The following is a 17,526-nucleotide window of genomic DNA, read 5'->3' on the forward strand; positions in this document are numbered from 1 at the left end:
TTTCCCATTTCAGGTTCCTGTAGTTGGGGACCAAGCTCCCGCCCCCTGCATCTCAGTGGCAAAGAGGCTGGAGTACAGTGGGGTTGAAGCAAATGCCCTCTGCCCCACAAGCCAAAGAAATCTGTCACTGCTGTCTCAGTGTAAGAGTTCTCAGCATTGTCCCCCAGAAGAGACAGCTGCAAAGGTCATCATCCTTCCAGAACTTTCCTCCTGTGTGTGGCAGGGGGAAGGGAGTTGCAGAAGGTGGGGAGGGGAGCTGAGGCTTTTGGAGCACTCAGGAACCCTGGAGTGTAGACCTGGCAGGACCCCAGGATCTCCCCTCATGATAACTGTCCTGAAGACTTCTACAGAAGATGCTAGGGTGTGAGTGTTTGGAGCAATAGAACACCATACTCTCTAGTGCCTCAAACCCTGGCTCCACCCCAGGGCCTTTGTCTATGGCCTCTGCAGAAGGGAGGTGGGGAGGCAGACCTTCCTGATCCCTTTCCTCCCAAATATGATTTCATGACGTGTAGAAAAACAATTCTGTTGTCACTGCCAGGAGGGCAGGGATGCAAGCTACATTAGTTGCCCCCTTACAAAAACCCTGTCTTATTCCGGCCCCAGAATGAGATATTCTTTCTGTGATACTCTCCCCAACTTCTACATTCTTACTCCACGCTATCATACCAATCTCTTTATATCTCTGGGGATAGGAAGCAGCCATATTCCAATATCCTGATTTTTATCAAGAGAGGAATATTCCAGGGATTCATTCATTCACTCACAAATATTTATTGAGCACGTATTATGTTTGGGTACTGTTTTAGGCCGTAGGGATGCAGTAGTGATTAAGACAAAGTTCTCATAAGCTCCTTTCAGACTAATCAGAAACAGACAATAAAGAATAAATACATTCACAGACTTTCATATAACAGTAAGCTATACAGAAACTAAAGAAAGTTAAGGGGGACAGTATGTGCTGTGGGGAGGCGGTCCTTCATTATCAGGATTTTTTTGGGGGGGTTCACTTTTTCTTTGCTTCACTCTCCTTGGGAGAGATAAGACGATCTGGTTGTCCCCTCCTCTGGACTCCTCAGCCCATTTTGGCGGCTCAGCTTCAGAGGGCAGCGTCTTGGTATTTAAGGGGACTGAAGAGCCAGCCCCTAGGAATTTGGTCAAGGGGCCATTGGAAACTGCATTAGAGAAATGGAAACAAGTCTACTTATCGTCTTCCATGGGTGTAATAATACTCTCCAACCCCCGGCTCCAAATTTATTTTTTTCTTTGTTCATCTTGCACACACTTAATTCCCAACTACTTTTCAACATTTTTTGAATCCCGTGTGGGCCAGGTACTGTCCTAGGGCACCAGAACAGAGAGGTAGGAAACATTCTCTGCCCGCAGGAGTCCCTGCCGTGCAAAGCTTGTCAACAACCATTGCCTCATGTCATCTTTTCCCTCAACACTGTTTTTGTGATTCATCTGTTTATTCACGCAGCCCCAAGAGAGTGGTTAGGAACATTCCCATTTTACAGATGTGAAAACCGTGACTGCTAAGGGAAAAACGACTTGTTCTGCGACAAGCCAATAGCCGGACGCCACCAGGCCACGTGCAGCGGCGCGTTTCACCCCTCGCGATCCCACCCGCACACGTTCCCTCTTTTCCTCCCTCCCAGCCGCCGCCGCGCCGGGTCCACGTGTGTGTGTCTGTGTGCGGAATGGGGACGGGGGCGGTGCCGCCGGAGGGGTGGGGTCCGGGCTAACGTCACAGGCCGTGCTGCCCAATCAGCGGCGGGCTCGCGGCCCCGGCGCTGGTATTGGGGCAGCGAGGGGGCAGTTCTCTATAACGCGGTCTCCGGGAGCCAGCGGGGAAGAAAGAAGCCGAGCGGGCGGAAGGCGCCCTCCCCGCCGCCTGGGCCCGGGCACCGGGTGCCGGGCCCGGGGTCCTTCCCGCCTCCCGCGGCCGCCGGCCGCTTTGTTTCCCCAGCCTCTGCGCCCTGGGCTACTCGAGAGGGGCTCCCGCCGGGGCTGCGCAGGGAACGCGGCGGCAGGAAGGGCGGCCGACCGCGCCGGGACTCGCAGGGACCCAGGAGTCCGGCCGCCGGGAGGGCCGCGTGACGAGATCGAGGAGGGAGCCAGAGCTCGGCGGCCCAGGGTTGCGGGTCGGGGGCGCCCGTGAGCAGAGACCTCCCCGTCGAGGGGGGGCGATGTTCCCCTCGCCCGTGGGCTCTTCGGGCAGCCAGGGCACACCGCCGCTGGGACCAGGGCCCCCGCAGTGGGCACCCCCCCGGACGGTTCCATGGAAACTCTGTGCCCCGCTCCCCGCCTCGCAGTGCCGGCGTCCCCGCGAGGGTCGCCCTGCTCCCCGACACCCCGGAAGCCGCGTCGGGGGACCCAGGAGTTCTCTCCGCTGTGCCTGCGTGCCCTTGCCTTCTGCGCCCTTGCCAAACCTCGGGCGTCCTCTCTGGGCCTGGGGCCTGGGGAGCTGGCGCCGCGGGCCCCCGTGCTGCTGGGCCCTCGCGCCCCCCTATGCACCGGCGGCTGGGCCGTGGATGGCCTGAAGCACCTCGCGGGACCAGCCGGGCGGTCCAGCGATCCGAACTCCCCGGCCGGTCAGGATGCCGACGCCGCAGTGTGCCGGGGCCGTGGCGAGGAGGAAGAGGGCGGAGGCAGTTTCCCGCACTTCGGCTCTCGCTCCGGCTTACCTCCCGGCCGCTGCCCGGCGCCCCTGCGCCCTCGGGAATCTCCGACCAGCTCCGCCTCGGCTCCGCCTCGGCCCGCCTCGGGTCTCGACTCCCAGCCGGGCCCCGCCGCCAGCCCCCATCAGGAGCCCAGTTCCCGGCCTCCGCCGCCACCTGCGGGCCTCTCCACCGAGCCCGCGGGTCCCGGGGCCGCGCCCGAGCCGCCCGCACCGGGCCAGACGGCCGCAGTCGATGGAAACCCCCCGCAGGCCGCCCCCGAGGCACCAGCCGCTAGCCCCTCGACGGCCAGCGGAGCTCCGGCCGCGCCCGGCGATCTCCGCCAGGAACATTTCGATCGTCTGATCCGCCGGTCGAAACTTTGGTGTTATGCGAAGGGCTTCGCTCTCGACACTCCGAGTTTGCGCCGGGGGCCCGAGCGGCCGCCAGCAAAAGGGCCCGCCCGGGGAACCGCCAAGAAACGCCGGCGGCCGCCGCCCCCCCATCGCAGCGCACAGCCCCGCCGCCCTGCACCGACGCTCCCCACCACGAGCACCTTCAGCCTCCTCGACGCCTTCCCCTGCCCCCCGGCCCTAGTGGTGGGGGAGGACGGAGACTTAGGGCCGGCATCCTCGCTTCGCCTCCAGGGAGACTCAAAGCCCCCGCCTGCTCACCCGCTGTGGAGGTGGCAGATAGGGGGTCCTGCTGTCCCTGAGCCCCCAGGCCTCAAATTCTGGGGGATCAACTTGGAGGAACTTTGAGCATGACACCTCTTCTGCCAAGGGGGAAAAGTTGGGGCCACGGCCAAACTTCGGGCTCGAGGACAGGGCCTCATTTCTCACATTTGCCTGTTCCCTTTACGTTTTACGGGCTGCGGTCAGAGGGACCTCAAATGACAGTGATCTTCAAGCACCTAACTGGTTGGGGTGACACCCCCTCCCCCTCATCCTTTGGAGCCGAACCAAGGGCTGGAGTCAGGAGAAGGCTTAACGGAAAAAGGCTTAATGACATAGATTCCAATCCCTCTCCTCTTCCATCTCGGATCTCTGGGGGCAGGGCCTTCACCCCAGGGGGAGCAAAGGAGGCTACCGCTCAAAGACAAGGAAAAAAAAAAAAAGAGGGAGAGAGACCTTGGTGATGGACAAACCGGTTGTTTCTGTGGGCGAGCCAGGGGGATGAGGGGGCTGTGGTGGGGGTGGGGAGGTGATTGGCAGCTCCCTGGGGGCATCCCCCACCCCCACCACCCAGGCCTTTAACCCTTCACTCCCCTCAGGCCTTCCCCAGCACTCCAAGCCCCAAGGGAGCCTTCATGGGGGAGGGGGCAGCTTGAGCAAGGGGGGGGGATCACCCCCTCCCTGTTCTTTTCCTAAGTTCCCTTTCCCCCCACCAAGGCAGGTGACCCCTAATTGGTGAGATCTTCAGTCTCAGCCGCGAGCCTTTTCCTTTTGTCCAGTTTTGGAGTTTCTCTCTTCAATTTTTCCTGTTTGCTTTCAGTTTATAAGGTCTGACTGGTGAAAGAGGACCTCCCCCTGGATCCATCAACCCCCTCCCCAGTTTGCTTCTCCTATTAGGAGGGGCAGGGCGAAGGGACCTCCTCCTCTCCCAAAGCGCAGACTTTGCCTGGGGGAAAGGGCCAGAGACTGTCCCAGGGAAAGTAATGGAAGGTGGAAGAAATCAATAAAATCAGACCAAACAAGTTGCCTTTCGAGGTCCTCTCCACCGATTTATGGATGGGAGGGGGTGGAGGTAGAGGGCAGGCCTGGGTCCATTCTTTGGATACCCAAACGCAGTCCCCTCAAAAGCTAGAGAGGAGGCTAGCTGCTCCTAATAGAGGGGGTAAATTACAGGGTTCTTGCCCTAACCTCAAGGGTCCCGCGGGGCTTGAAGGGGCAAAGTTTGGGTTTGAATGGGAGCTGGGCTGTGGCATCTTCAGCTTCCTCTCCTAACTTCAGGCATTTCGGGAGTTGTCAGGGACCTGATGGATCCGATGGGGGCTGGGCCAGGGGATTAGTTTTGAGGTCAGAGGTTCTGTTTTCCAGGGGGGAGGGGAGAGGTAGGCCTGGACCACACCCGGCAGCTGAGAGGATCCCCCAGAGTCAGAGAGGGGTGGAATCGCTTTCCCCTTCACGCAGGTGAGATCAGGGGAGCTTAGCTCTTAGGGACACTCCAAGTTTAGGTGTGAGGGGAACCTGGGGGTGGTAGATCTGCCCGACAAATGAGGGACCCAGTGACCCTTCTGCCCACACTAGTGAATAGCACCCCCTTTTCCCCTAAAAACGGGGCGAGGGAGAAACAGTTCCCACGTATGTTGCTGGGGAAGGACTTGTCTCCTTTTCTGTGAAAATGCTTTGTAAAAAGTTGTTATTGTTTGCATAGAGCAGATTCTTGAGAAAAACTGTTTTGCGCCACAAAAGTTTTGTTTGTTTTAAAAACTGTCTCTTTCCATTTTTTTCTCCGATAGGGGCGAGGGTGGGGGTGGGGTGGGTGGGCGTGGGTTGGGCTTTGCTCTCTTTCTCCTCAACATCTGGCCTTTATGAACCCTGCTGACCTCCCCTCCCCCCCTCCAGCTGTGTTGTGGGGAGGAGGGGGGAGGGCAAGGAGAGCGCCTCCCACTCCCGTGCTTCAGGGGTATTCCGCTTATTTTGCCCCCCAAGAATGGGAAAGGCAGAGGAAGAAGGCAGATGTGAGGGGTGGGAAGAGACTTGCTGTAAAGAGGGGGGTCCTGTGTGTAGGGAGAAATTCAGAAAGGCAGGCTCCTGTTTTTAAAAAGCTCTCTGCTTTTAGTCATGTGGTTCGGGGCAGCTTTGGCCCTTTCGACCAGACTGGGCGGGGTGGTGCGCGCTCTGGGAGAAGGAGAAAGGTGGGTGGTAGGATACCCTTTGCCGACTCTACTTCTCTGAGCAGTGGGATGTGATGCAGTTCATTTTGTCTTCCCTCCTTCCTCCTTAAATGAAAGCATTAAGCATTAAACCTGAGCCTGGAAGGAGTCTGGGCGGTGAGTTAAAAAACACACCTTTTGGACAGACCGGGAACTCCCCTTGCTTGCTGACTGGTTTAATTTGGAGAACCTCGGGGCTGGGGGCTTCTCTAGAAGCTTTCTAGTCATTCAGCACAACAGGGGACTGTATCTGTTTTCCTGCGCTGCCGTAACAATTTACCACAAACTTGGTGCCTTAAAACAAAGGAAATCTTTTCCCTCACAGTTCCGGAGGCCAGAAGTCCAAAATTAAGGTGTCAGGAGGGCCATGCTCTCTCTGAAGGCTCTAGGGGAGAATCCCCTCCCTGCCTCTTCCAGCTCCTGGAGGCTCCGGGCGCTCCTTGGGTTGTGGCCGCATCACTCCCGTCTGCCTCGGTCTACATGTGGCCCTCCCCTCTTCCGTCTCTTATAAGGACACTTAATGGATTTAGGGCCCACCCACATAATCCAGCATGATTTCATCTTGACAACTTTGCATGTAGTTAACACCTGCAAAGACCCTTGTTGCAAAGAAGGTCACATTCACAAGTTCCAGAGGGAGGGGAGTTAGGACACAGCCAGATCTTTTTGGGTGCCACCATTCAGCCCACCCCAGAAATGGAGTTCCTGAAAGAAGGAACTGCCCAGATTTTCTGGGGAAAGGAAGCATGTGTTGCAGTGTGTGGGGTTGGTCTGGGGTGCTGCCCCTCTGGACGTGGGGCCGCAAGTCTCCCTGAATTGGAGCAGCTTGGTGAAGGGGTAGACTTGGTCTCCTTGCTTTTTCCAGGCTGACCCCAAGGATGCTAGGACTCTGCCCCCCACAACACTCACTGAGGGGGCGGGGAGGGCAGCTCAGTCTCCCCAGGAGGGTCCCCGGAGGCTCTCCCTTCCTCCTGTCCTGTTTCCTCGCCCTTCGGAGCTGCCCTTCCACCTCTGTGGGTATCTCCAGCCCCTGCTCCCAGATTGTCCCTGTGTGTCCTTCCTTCTACGTCTCCCCACCCAGACGTTGCGTCCTCTGAGGCTCTGCCAGTGGCCACCCTGGGTTTGGTGGGATGTGGAGATCAAGTGTCTTTCTTAGCTTCTACCTGGGTCTCTCTTACTGGGTTTTTTCCTTTCCTTTAGTCTCAGAGGGTCTCTGTCTGTGGGCCCCTACCTCTCAACAGCTCTGGGGCCGGTTGTCTGCCCCTCCACATCAGGACCGCCTGCGCGACCGTGAGAGTGAGGGCCTCCTTAAATTTTGTTCCCCAGGCCCCTCGCCTGCCTCACCCTAGTCCAGCCCTGCTCACCATCACCTCTCTCCTCCTGGGAGCCGCCCCCACACCCTCTGCTTCTTGCTTCTTAAATCTTTGCAGCTTGACTTCTGCTCCCTGAAATGGCTCTTTCCAGGGTCACTCACGGCGACCCCCCAAACACAAATCTAATGGTTGCCTCCTGGCCATCCTGACCCCTGTATCTCTTCATGACCTCCGCTGGATGTTCGCCAGGGTCTCCTAGTTCTGTCCTGTAAGAAGTCCCTGCTCTGTCTTCTGTGCCTCCTCTTCTTTCTCTGACCTCAGGAAGCTTTAAAATACAGGGAGCCCCGTGATGTCCGGGTGGTATCTACCCTCCTCCCGCATGTCCCCACACGTGATGTGCTTCGTCTCTCCCTCTCAAGCCTTCATCTGGCACATGCATAGGTATGGGAGTCGAAATTACTGTCCCAGCCTCCTCTTCCTCCAGCTCAGCCCCTCTCCTGAGCTGATCTCTGAGTGGTTGCTGGCAACTCATACTTTCCCTATTGAAAACTCAGCTCGGTATCTCCACCCACGGCCCACATCAGCCCCCCTGGTCAAGCCCACATTCTGGATATAGCTCTGCCTTTCTCCCCAAGGCTCAGCTCCTTGAATCCTCACTGGGTCCTCTCATTTGACTCACTGTTGTCTGTTTCTGAACCTCCGTCTCCCACTGGCCTCTCCAGGGCCTCTCCTCTCCTCTCCATCAGGGTGCAGGGGGCACGATGCCTGGTGTGGACTGTTGCAGTAGCCACCTAACTAGTTTCTGTATCTCTGGTTTTCCTCTGATCTCCTCACATCCAATTACCTTCTTATTCAGCAGGTCCCCTGATTTTATTAGATGCAGCCTCCTTGGCCTATCATTTGGGGCCTTCTAGGATTTGACCTTAACCCTCATGGCCCTGTTTCTTCACTTTATATACCATGTGGTCCATCACATTGGATTGCCCTTCCTTCCCCAGCCACCCACCTCTTTCTCTACCTTCCTTCTCCAAAGCCCATTTGAAATGGTGTCTCCTCCACAAAAGCCTTTTTTGACACCCCCCCTCCCCCATTGGATGTCATCCATGCCACCTTTAAGACCCTCTTTACTCTTTTATGTCTGGGGCAGGGGCGGTGGAGTGTGGTGCAAGAATAAGGGCTTTGGAGCCAAATACTCCTGTTGCCCCTTTCCACAGAGAGCCTGGGAAGCTAAGTCAGGCCGTGGAGGGGAGAGGAGCTGGAAATCACCTTTCTGACCTAAGCTTTCGGTTTGTTGCTTTGGCCTTAACTGAGGGTTATTAACACAAAACGGACACTTCAAAATCACTCCTATAATTGTAGAAACTTCCCGAGAAGACACTATCCAGTGTGCCAAATCCCCCTACATGGTGTTTATGCTTTCTTTAATTAAAGATAAAAAAATTAAGATTATTGATGATAAGGTTGTAGTTGTGATTTTTTTCTTCATCTTTCTACAGTCATCTTGTACCTTTCTCTTCATTTTCTTTAGGTCCTGGATCTGTGTCCTGTACACCAGGCGCCTAATGAGTACTTGTCCAATGCAGAGTGCGTATTTTAAAAGGCTTATTTAAAGGACTGTGCAGCCGCCACTGGAGTGGCCCTTGGCCAGGATGCAGTTCTAGAGCCGTCCACAAGATGCTGCTGTCTGCTAGCGCTAGAGGATGATGCCCGGCTGAGGAAGGGTGGGTCGGGGAAGAAAGTAAGTCTTCCACACAATTGAGCACCTCCCAGTGCTGGGTCCTGGGGAGAGGGATGTGTTGGACATGGTCTCTGAATACAAGGAACTAAGTCAGGTGCTTTGCATACATTATCTTGCTTTCATAACAGTAGATGGGTATTATTATCTCTGTTTAGTAGATGAGGAAATGGAGGCTCAGAGAGGTTAATGAATTTTCCTGAGGTCACACAGCCAGTGGAGGAGCAGTTTAACTCTGGTCTGTCTGATTGGGTTTTCCCCTAATAGCGATTGTTATAGCAAACATTTACATGGCACTTGCTTGGAGCCTGGCACTGTCCTAAGTGCTTTATGCCTAGTCACACATCTAATCCGCAGAACAACACTAACAGGTAGGTACTATTATTAGCCCCATTTTGCAGCTGGGGAAACTGAGGTATAGAGAGGTTAATCTGACACAGAATTGTGCTGTTAGAGTCTGTGCTCTTTTTAAAATTTTAAATTATTATTATTATTTTTTTAAAGATGTATTTATTTATTCATGAGAAACAGAGAGAGGCAGAGGCAGAGGGAGCCCGATGGAGGACTCAATCCCAGGACCCTGGGATCATGACCTGACCGAAGGCAGATGCTTAACCAACTGAGCCTCCCAGGCTCCCCTGTGCTTTTTTTTTAATTTTTAAATTTTTTTTATATTTTCTTTTTTTTTTTAAAGATTTTATTTATTTATTTGACACACACAGAGAGAGAGAGAGAGCACAAGTAGGCAGGGCGGCAGGCAGAGAGAGAGGGAGAAGCAGGCTCTACGCTGAACAGGGAGCCTGATGTGGGGCTCGATCCCAGGACCCTGAGATCGTGACCTGAGCCGAAGGCAGATGCTCAACCGAATGAGCCACCAGGGCCCCTCTTTTTTTTTTTTTTAAGAGTTTATTTATTTTTATTTAGAGAGAGAGGGAGTGTGCACGTGCTGTGGGGAGGGGCAGAGGGAGAGAGAGAATCTAAAGCAGATTCCATGCTGAGCTTGGAGCCCGATGTGGGACCCGATCCCACTACCCTAAGACTATGACCGGAGCCGAAACCAAGAGTTGGACGCTTAACTGACTGAGCCACCCAGGGGCCCCCGAGTTTGTGTGCTCACTGACCACACTGCTGCCATGTTTCAGCACCTCAGCCGCAACCAGCTACAGACCAGAGGTAGCCTCCCACCAATATTTGGAAGTCACAGAGCTCTGTGCCAGAGACGCAAAGACACAGAAACTGACCCTGAGGAGCCTAAAGCTGCATGGAAGAAGGAGGACATGCAGCCTTCTCCTTGGGGTGTGGGCTCTCCACAGATGTGCTGTCTACTCTAGCTGAGTGGTTTACCCTTTCTGGGCTTGGGGAGCGGGATGTGTCATATGACCACCTGAAACCAGGGAACTCTGTAGCAGGAAGTGACTCAGACACAGGAGGTTTGTGATCCATGATGATCGACTGCAAAATTATAGCACTTTAAAAAAATAGAGGGAAAGTTATCTACTTTAAAATGCATGAAAATCCGTCCTGATGAACGTTTACATGTGTGCACACCCATGTGATCATTACCCATTTCTAGTCTTGCTCTCTGGGAAGCTCCGTCAGGCTCACTCCCAGCCGGTCCCCTGACCTGGACGTAACCCCCTTGCTGGCCTCTATCAGATTCATATGGAATGGTTTTAACCTTCATCGAAGTGAAAGGTACTTTTTTGGTTCTGGCTTCTTTTGTATAACATTCGGGATTCATCGTGTTGTTTCACGTGGCAGTCATTTATTCTTTTCATTGCCATGTAGTATTTCTATTGTATGAATATTCTATAATTTCTACATTCTGTTCATGGATCTTTGGGTCATTTCCCATTTTCAGCTTTGTGTATAAAGTTGTGTGGCCCAATTTTAAAGGAATTGGGAGGGGCAGCAGCAAAGAACTGAAGGGCACTCACACTGACTCAAGCATTAACTGGGCAATGGGCTAAGGGCTGGAGATAAGAAATAGCTAAAACCCTATATTTCTCTCCCCAAAGCTTGCAGCTTAGTAAGGGAGAGAGACAAGTGAGCAAACGGCCACAGTACAGCAGAACAAGATGGAGATTAGTGAGGCTGAAGGAACAATGGGGCTTGTAGGAGCCCTGGGGGATCAGGGAGGACTTCCCAGATGAGGAGAAATCTGAGTTGTGTCTCAAAGGTAGATAGGAATTCATGAAGTGAAGAAGGCCAGGGAAGTGTTGAGGACAGAGCACAAAGTGGGCAGCTTGAGTGAATGGGACTCTGAAACAGATCATATTACCTGGAGCACAGGGTACAAATGACAAGAGATGAAGGAGACAGAGGTCAGATCACAAAAGATCTTGTGTATCAGGGCGAGGAGTTTATTCTGAAGGCAGCAAAGAGCCCCTGAAGGATGGTCCAATCAGACTGTGGTGGCCATAAACTCTCCTTTACTTACTTTTTTTTTTTTAAGATTTTATTTATTTATTTGACAGAGAGAGACATAGCGAGAGAGGGAACACAAGCAGGGGGAGTGGGAGAGGGAGAAGCAGTCTCCCCGCCGAGCAGGGAGCCCGATGCGGGGCTCAATCCCAGGACCCCGGGATCACGACCTGAGCCGAAGGCAGATGCTTAACGACTGAGCCACCCAGGCGCCCCTCCTTTACTTACTTTTTGTTCCACAAATATTAATTGAGCCCTTACTTATGTGCGGGGCATTGTGCCAGGCATTGAGAGACAGTGTGAGCAAAACAGGCAGGGTCCTGGCTTTCTAGAGCTTGGTGGGTGGGGGACAGACAGATCGTAGTCAACAATCACACAGCTGAGACAATTGCTGTGAAAGAGATGTGCATGGGGCCACGGGCTGTGCCGGGAGGGTCTGACCTAGTCCGGGAGAGCAGAGGCATCTCTGGGGAAGCAGTGCTTGTGATGAGCTTGGAAAGATGACTGGGAAGGATGGCAGGGAGAGGAGAGGGAGGTGTTCCAGGTGGCAGGGACAGCTGGATCAAAGTCTTAGGGCTCGGGGAGCTAGGTGAGCTAAGTGCATCCAAGAATGGAGTATGGCCAGGGCCTAGAATAGGGGAGAGGCTGCACAGAGGCCTTTCTGTGCAGGGGTAGGGCCGGACCTTGCAGGGCCTTGTGGGCTGAGATAAAGAGTTTGCCTTGTTCTCGAAGCACTGGGGAGCCAAAGATGGGTGTAAGCAGGGCTGTGACAATCAGATTTGCGTTTGGAGGGGATCTCCATGTCCTCAGAGTGGACGATGGGAGCAAAGGCGGATGTGGGGAGGTTGCTGAGGAGACTGTTGTTGCAGTCCAGGCAAGAGGTGAGGGTGGGGATACAGGCATGGAGTGAAGCAGATGCATGTACCATTGGCCAGATGTGGGGAGGGTCAGATGGGGATGGGGAGAGGGCAGTGACCACAGCAAGTCTCAGGACTCTGGCCTCAGACACTGGGTTGACAATAAGACAGGGAACACTGTGCTGGAGTGGGATCTGGGGGAACATCCTGAGCTCGGATTTGAACACATAGAGTCCAAGATGCCTTTGAGACATCCAAGTGGTTGTTTGGGTCTGATGCTCAGGGAAGAGGGGAAGGCTAGAGATATACTCATGTGATCACGTGTGTGTCCATGGGAATGGAGGTTGGGAGGCTGGATGTGGGGCTCAGGGAAAGACTGAAAAGGGAAAAGAGAAGAGGGCTTAGGGCCTTGACAAATGCCCACGTTTCACTGGAGGACGGTGCCAAGTATTGGGGGGCGGGTGGAGGCAGGGAGACCCGCTTGGAAGCTGTGAGAAAGGAGAGGAGTCCGCAGGGAGGAGGAGAGCAGAGTCCTCACTGGAGAGGCCTTTATACAGTAGAATTGCCAGCACTGAGTGTGGGGTGAGGGAGAGGAGGAGTCTGGGAGTCTGGCTTGGATCCCAGATTTTGGCCTTTGGTGCCCAGGTGGGTCTGCTGCCCAAGAGGGAAACCTGAACTGGAGATGAAAATGTTTGGAGTCATCCGCATATGACTGGAAAACAAGAATGACCGGCTAATGGGTGTCAAGAGAAGAGGGCTGCGAGAAGAGAACCCTGAGGGACATTAACGAAGGTGAGAGGGACAGCTGGGAGGTAGGATGGAGGCCAAGGAGGCTCTGGTGATCACGGTTGGTTGGCCACCAGAATGTGTGCTCAATGGCTGCCCAGCTGACTCGCCACCCAGCTTCCCTCAAGGTCAGGTGGCCGTGTGATTGCATTCCCTCCAGTGGGGTGCCAGGGGGAGGTGGTGTGGGCGCTTCTCCACCTGGGCTTTAAGACTCTAGGTGCACTTTTCTACACTGCCTTTCCCCTTCCTGCCCCAGAGCCCAGCATGGCGGCCACCCAGCTCGTCTTGAGTCACCGATAATACCCTCTAGGGGGCAGTGCAGCAACACAGCAGAAGGAGCCTGGGTTTGGGACTGCCCGCCCAGTGGTTTCCCACTGCCCTGGAATGTTCCCTCTGAACATGGGAAGGAAGAAGCTTTACATTTTTAAGCCACCGTCTTTTTTGGATCTCTTTGCTATAGGAGTTTAGCTGAACTAATTCGACTTAGCCTAACTAAGCTACTACAATTTAAGCATAACTCAGCTAATACCATTAATTAGCCTAATAAAGAATTAGCTAGGCTACTGTTTTATTATATCGCAATTTATTTTATTTTATTTTTTTAAAGACTTGATTTATTTGCCAGAGAGAGAGAGAGAGCAAGAGTACAAGCAGGGCGAGCAGCAGGCAGAGGGAGAAGCAGGGTCCCCGCTGAGCAGGGAGCCTGACTTGGGACTCGATCCCAGGACCCTGGGATCATGACCTGAGCCCAAGGCAGATGCTTAACCAACTGAGCCACCCAGGCGTCCCATATCACACTGCATTTTAATTTATATTGTGTTAGGCTACTAATACGCTATAACTTATCCTAATACAAGAACCAAGGGAGGACAGTGCATCGAGAAAGAGAAAGAGGGGAACAGTGTTGAATGTTGTACAATGATCAGATAAAAAGGACCAAAGAAGGTCCACTGGCCTTGGCAACGAGGAGGTCACTGATGACTCTAGTGAGCCCGTCCAGGGGCATGCTGGGGTGAAATGGGAGGTAAAGAAGTACATACAGCAAATGCAGTCTTCTCTTTGAGGAACTTGGATGTGAAGGCAAGAGATGGAGAAGGATCTAGAAGGGGACTCGTATCAAGCATGGTTACCGTGGAGCTGGGGGAGATTGGAGGGTTGAAAATGCTGGAAAAAGGATGAGCTCACTCAGGAGTGAGGCCTCTCTGGAGGGGCAGGGGCTGAGACCATGAGCTCAGGTGGATGGGAGGGAAATGTATGTTCCCGGACGGGCTCGGACTCGTGCACATAGGCACACAGATACGCACGCACACGCAGGAGACAGAAGAGCGGACGAGCGTGAAGACAGGCAAGTTGACAGCTGTGGGAGCAGGGAGGCAAAAGAACTTTCTAGAGAGCTTCCATTTGCTCTGAGAAGTAGGAGAATAGGTTGAGGGGTGCTGTGGGGGAGGGGAGAGACTTGGGCAGAGCTCAGTTGAGAGAAGGAATCTGCTAACAAGGCAGAGACAGTTGGAAACCCAGAGTTGGTGGAGCCACCAAATTTCCTGGGGGTGGGGGCTGCTTCCAGCTGAACTTAGCCTCTGGGGTCTAGGAGTGCAGCAAGCAGGTGGATAGGCCCAGGGTGGGAATTCTTCCCATTATAGGCACGAGAATGAGCATCTGAAGTAATGGATCCAGGGGTTGGGCAGGCAAGGAAGTTGAGCCAGGGGTGAGGGGCAAGAATTCAGCAGGAAATGGAGAAGCATGGAGGGTGTTGCGGAGGGCACAGAGCAGCTGCATGGAAAGAGGGAGGCCTGGAACGGGGTGGGGTGGGGGTGGAGGTTGGCTAGTGGAGGCTGCTTACCTTTCCAGCTTTGCAGAGAGCCCCAAGGCCACGCTGGATGACAGCAGGACTTGGGTTGGAGAGGCATTCTGGGAGTTAAGAGCCAGAGTCTTTAAAATATGGGGGTGTGGGTGGGGCGGATAGTGGCAGGAGCCTTCCCTCTGCCCCTAGCCTGGCTTCCCTGGGCCTCAGTCCCCATTTCCTCCTGGGCTGAGTGACTTCCTGTAGCACAGGACAGGGCTGTTGGGAGGCAGATGTGGGAGATCCCCTCTGCCCCCACACAGACACTGACAGGCAGAATAAGTAATGACCTCTTACATTTATGTGGCAGAGCTTAGCCATTTACAAAGGCTTTCACATCCCCTACCTGTGCAATCAAATCTTTGTTTTAGCAGAGGAACAACTGAGGGATTAAGATGCTCAAGGACCTATCGTTGTGGGGGGTTGCTTTGCCCCACATCACATCATGTGATGTCCATAGACCATGGCCTCTCGACCTTGATTTTGTTGCCATGGAAAAGGAAGGGAAGAGTCCCCAACCCTTGACCCCTTTCATGGAGGTACAGGTCTTGTCACAGGGAAATAAGGCACCTGCAGTTTCCCAGGGCGGGCACAGTGGAGGGAAGAGGGGACACTGGGGATCCATTCCTGGGTTTGGGGGGGATTCCGGAGGCAGCAGGGCCGGCGTGGGGAGCCATGTGCCTCCTTTGGTGTTTTCCTGGCCTGGAGGATGAGGATCTATAAGCCGGAGCTGGAGAGGGAGTGGGGGAGCCCCCGTGGGGAATTGTGTCTACGGCTTATGAGGGCCTGTATGTCTGTTCACTTGTGTCCCTTGGTCCTATGAACAAGGGAGCCTTGTGTATGTGTCCATGAAGTGGTCCTTGACATGTTCCTGAATTGGGCAGGTGTCTCCGGCCATGCACACACGTGTGCATGAGCCTGAGTGTGTCTGGAGAGGCACACCTGCATCTCTTGATCCCAAGCCCACTGAGCGTGCGTCTGTCTCTTGGCTATGCCGGGCTCTGAGTCTAGGGACGTGTAAGGACGTGTCCCCTCTGCACTGAGGCAGAAACTAGGTCAGCGTGCAGGCGGGAGTGAAGTTAGGGATCGATTCTCCAGCAGTAACAGGCTGAATGTGGAAAGATGGCAGGGGTGGAGGAGGGGGAGGGCACAGTGAAAGGTATTCTTGGGATCCTGGGAACCCCCAGCCTTTTCCTGACACCTCCCCTGCCTGGGGGGAGGGGGACAAAGAAAGGAGCGGAAGTAGGGGAGAACCTTCCCACACAGGGACTGGGAATGGGGGACAGGGGAGAAAGGCAGAGGCCGAGATGTTGGGGGTGTCCTGGCCTGGGGCTTGTGGGGTGGGGGAACCAGATGTCGCATGAAATGGATGTCTGGGGCTTTGGTCAAGAAAAATGTCTCTTTTTCCCGTGGAAAAAATGTTGGCGTCCCTCTTGCCTGATACCACCAGACTTGCCACAGCAAGAATCCATAACGACACCCTTCCCTCCATCCCTTCCTGCTCTCCCTTCACCTGGAGGCGAAGAGAAGCTGCAAGTAGGCCCTGAATAGCCTCTTGCCTGGGTGGGGAAGAGGATCGAGGGCTTTCTAGTCAGATGGGGGGAGTGAGGGCTAGATTTAATTAAGAAAAAGATGGAGAGTGTCTGTGTCCAGATACTGATGGGGGGTCTTTGCCAGGGATCTGGGGAGGGGAAACCTCCATTAATTCTTTTCTTGTCCCTGCGGAAAGATGCAACAGGGTCAGGGCACCCTGCCCAGGAACCTGGCTGCATGGGTCTCCTATCCCAGGGAGTGAGAATCCTGACTCCTCTGGGCCCTAAGTCCCCCAACCAGAGAGACACTTGTTTGTCTCTCCCCCGCAGTGCTGGACACCCTTCAACCCAGGCCCCTAAGCCCTAACCCCACAACCCTGCATGTCCCTGGGTGAACTGGGAGCAGGGAATCAGACGCCAGGGGCTCCGGTTAGAGCAGGGGGCCCTCCCCAATGGCCGGGCCTCCCTGGATAGGACATGCTGGCCCTGCCTCCACCTTCCTGCTTCCTCCTCCATCTGAGCTGATGGGGCGGCAGCAGCACCTTCTCTCTCAACACCTTCCCCCTGGGGCCTAGCCAAGTACCACTCAGCCCGAGGCCAGCAGGCTCTCGGCGGCAGCAGCAGCGCGGGCTCCTTGGCTCCTACCCCTCCCCTCCCCTCTGCCGCACCCCTCCCCTCCCTTCCTGTTTTCCGAGGCCCAGCAGTCCACCGAGAGCCCCTGCCCTGTCTGGGGCCCATGCTGCGGGCCTTTAAGTCAGGGGCTCTGTTTCAGGCACCCATCAGTCCAAACCCTTGTGTGCTCCATGTCACTCTGCGCCCATGTGGGTATCAGCTTAGTCCTTTGTGGGCTCTAAGTCAGCCCAGACCCCGGTAGCCACGGCGGGCGCTCCACTTCAGTCTCGTTCCTCACGGGCTCCAGGATACTCCGAAGCCACGGGGGCCCTGTATTCACTAGCTCAAGCCCCCTTAGATGCCGTGTCACTCTCGGCCCTGTGAGCTCCGGTGGGTCTGGAGCCCTGTGGACTCCTCGGTGTGGGCTGCTGTGGACTCCCTGACACTCCGGGCTGCGAGGTCCAGGTCAGAGCTGTATGGTCGTAATTCCTTGCATACCGCGGGACACAGTGGATAGATGCCATCTGCATTGGTGCCCTGGACCCCTAGGGACTCCTGTGGGTTCTGTGTCCATCTAAGCAAAGTCACCTTCAGGTTGTTCTAATTCCTTGCAGACCCTTGCCGCTCAGTTGGAGTTTGAGGACCAGCAGCACTGGTATCACGTGGGACTTGCTGGAAACGCAGCGTCTCAGGTCCCACCCAGACCTTCTGAATGGGAGGCTGCGTGGGTCACCGGACCACTATGATTCGTAGAGCAAATGATGAACACCATCACTGTCAACCTCACGTCAGCTTGGATCAAGGCGGAATCACACTGACCCAATGCCATGGGAGCTCTGTGACGCCCAGACCGATGTGGGTGCCATACTTCAGAGCCCCCAGGGCCCCC

The 17,526-nt window shown here is 54.8% G+C and overlaps 1 protein-coding gene and 1 long non-coding RNA gene across 2 annotated transcripts; one reads left to right on the forward strand and one right to left on the reverse strand.

Moving 5' to 3' along the window:
* Positions 1 to 758: 758 nt before the first annotated feature.
* On the reverse strand, positions 759 to 14,788 carry LOC145717349 (uncharacterized). Its single transcript, XR_014140500.1, has 2 exons — positions 14,494 to 14,788; positions 759 to 1,175 (listed from the first exon to the last, which is right to left on the reverse strand). It is a non-coding gene; the product is annotated as an uncharacterized LOC145717349 (long non-coding RNA).
* Positions 1,807 to 5,099, forward strand: EPOP (elongin BC and polycomb repressive complex 2 associated protein). Its single transcript, XM_006743316.3, has one exon. It carries the CDS (start codon positions 2,282 to 2,284, stop codon positions 3,419 to 3,421), a length of 1,140 nt encoding a protein of 379 aa, XP_006743379.1. The 5' UTR covers positions 1,807 to 2,281; the 3' UTR covers positions 3,422 to 5,099.
* Positions 14,789 to 17,526: the final 2,738 nt, after the last annotated feature.

The sequence above is a fragment of the Leptonychotes weddellii genome, chromosome 15, assembly GCF_054177405.1.
Source record: "Leptonychotes weddellii isolate Sample4059 chromosome 15, ASM5417740v2, whole genome shotgun sequence".
Lineage (NCBI taxonomy): Eukaryota > Metazoa > Chordata > Mammalia > Carnivora > Phocidae > Leptonychotes > Leptonychotes weddellii.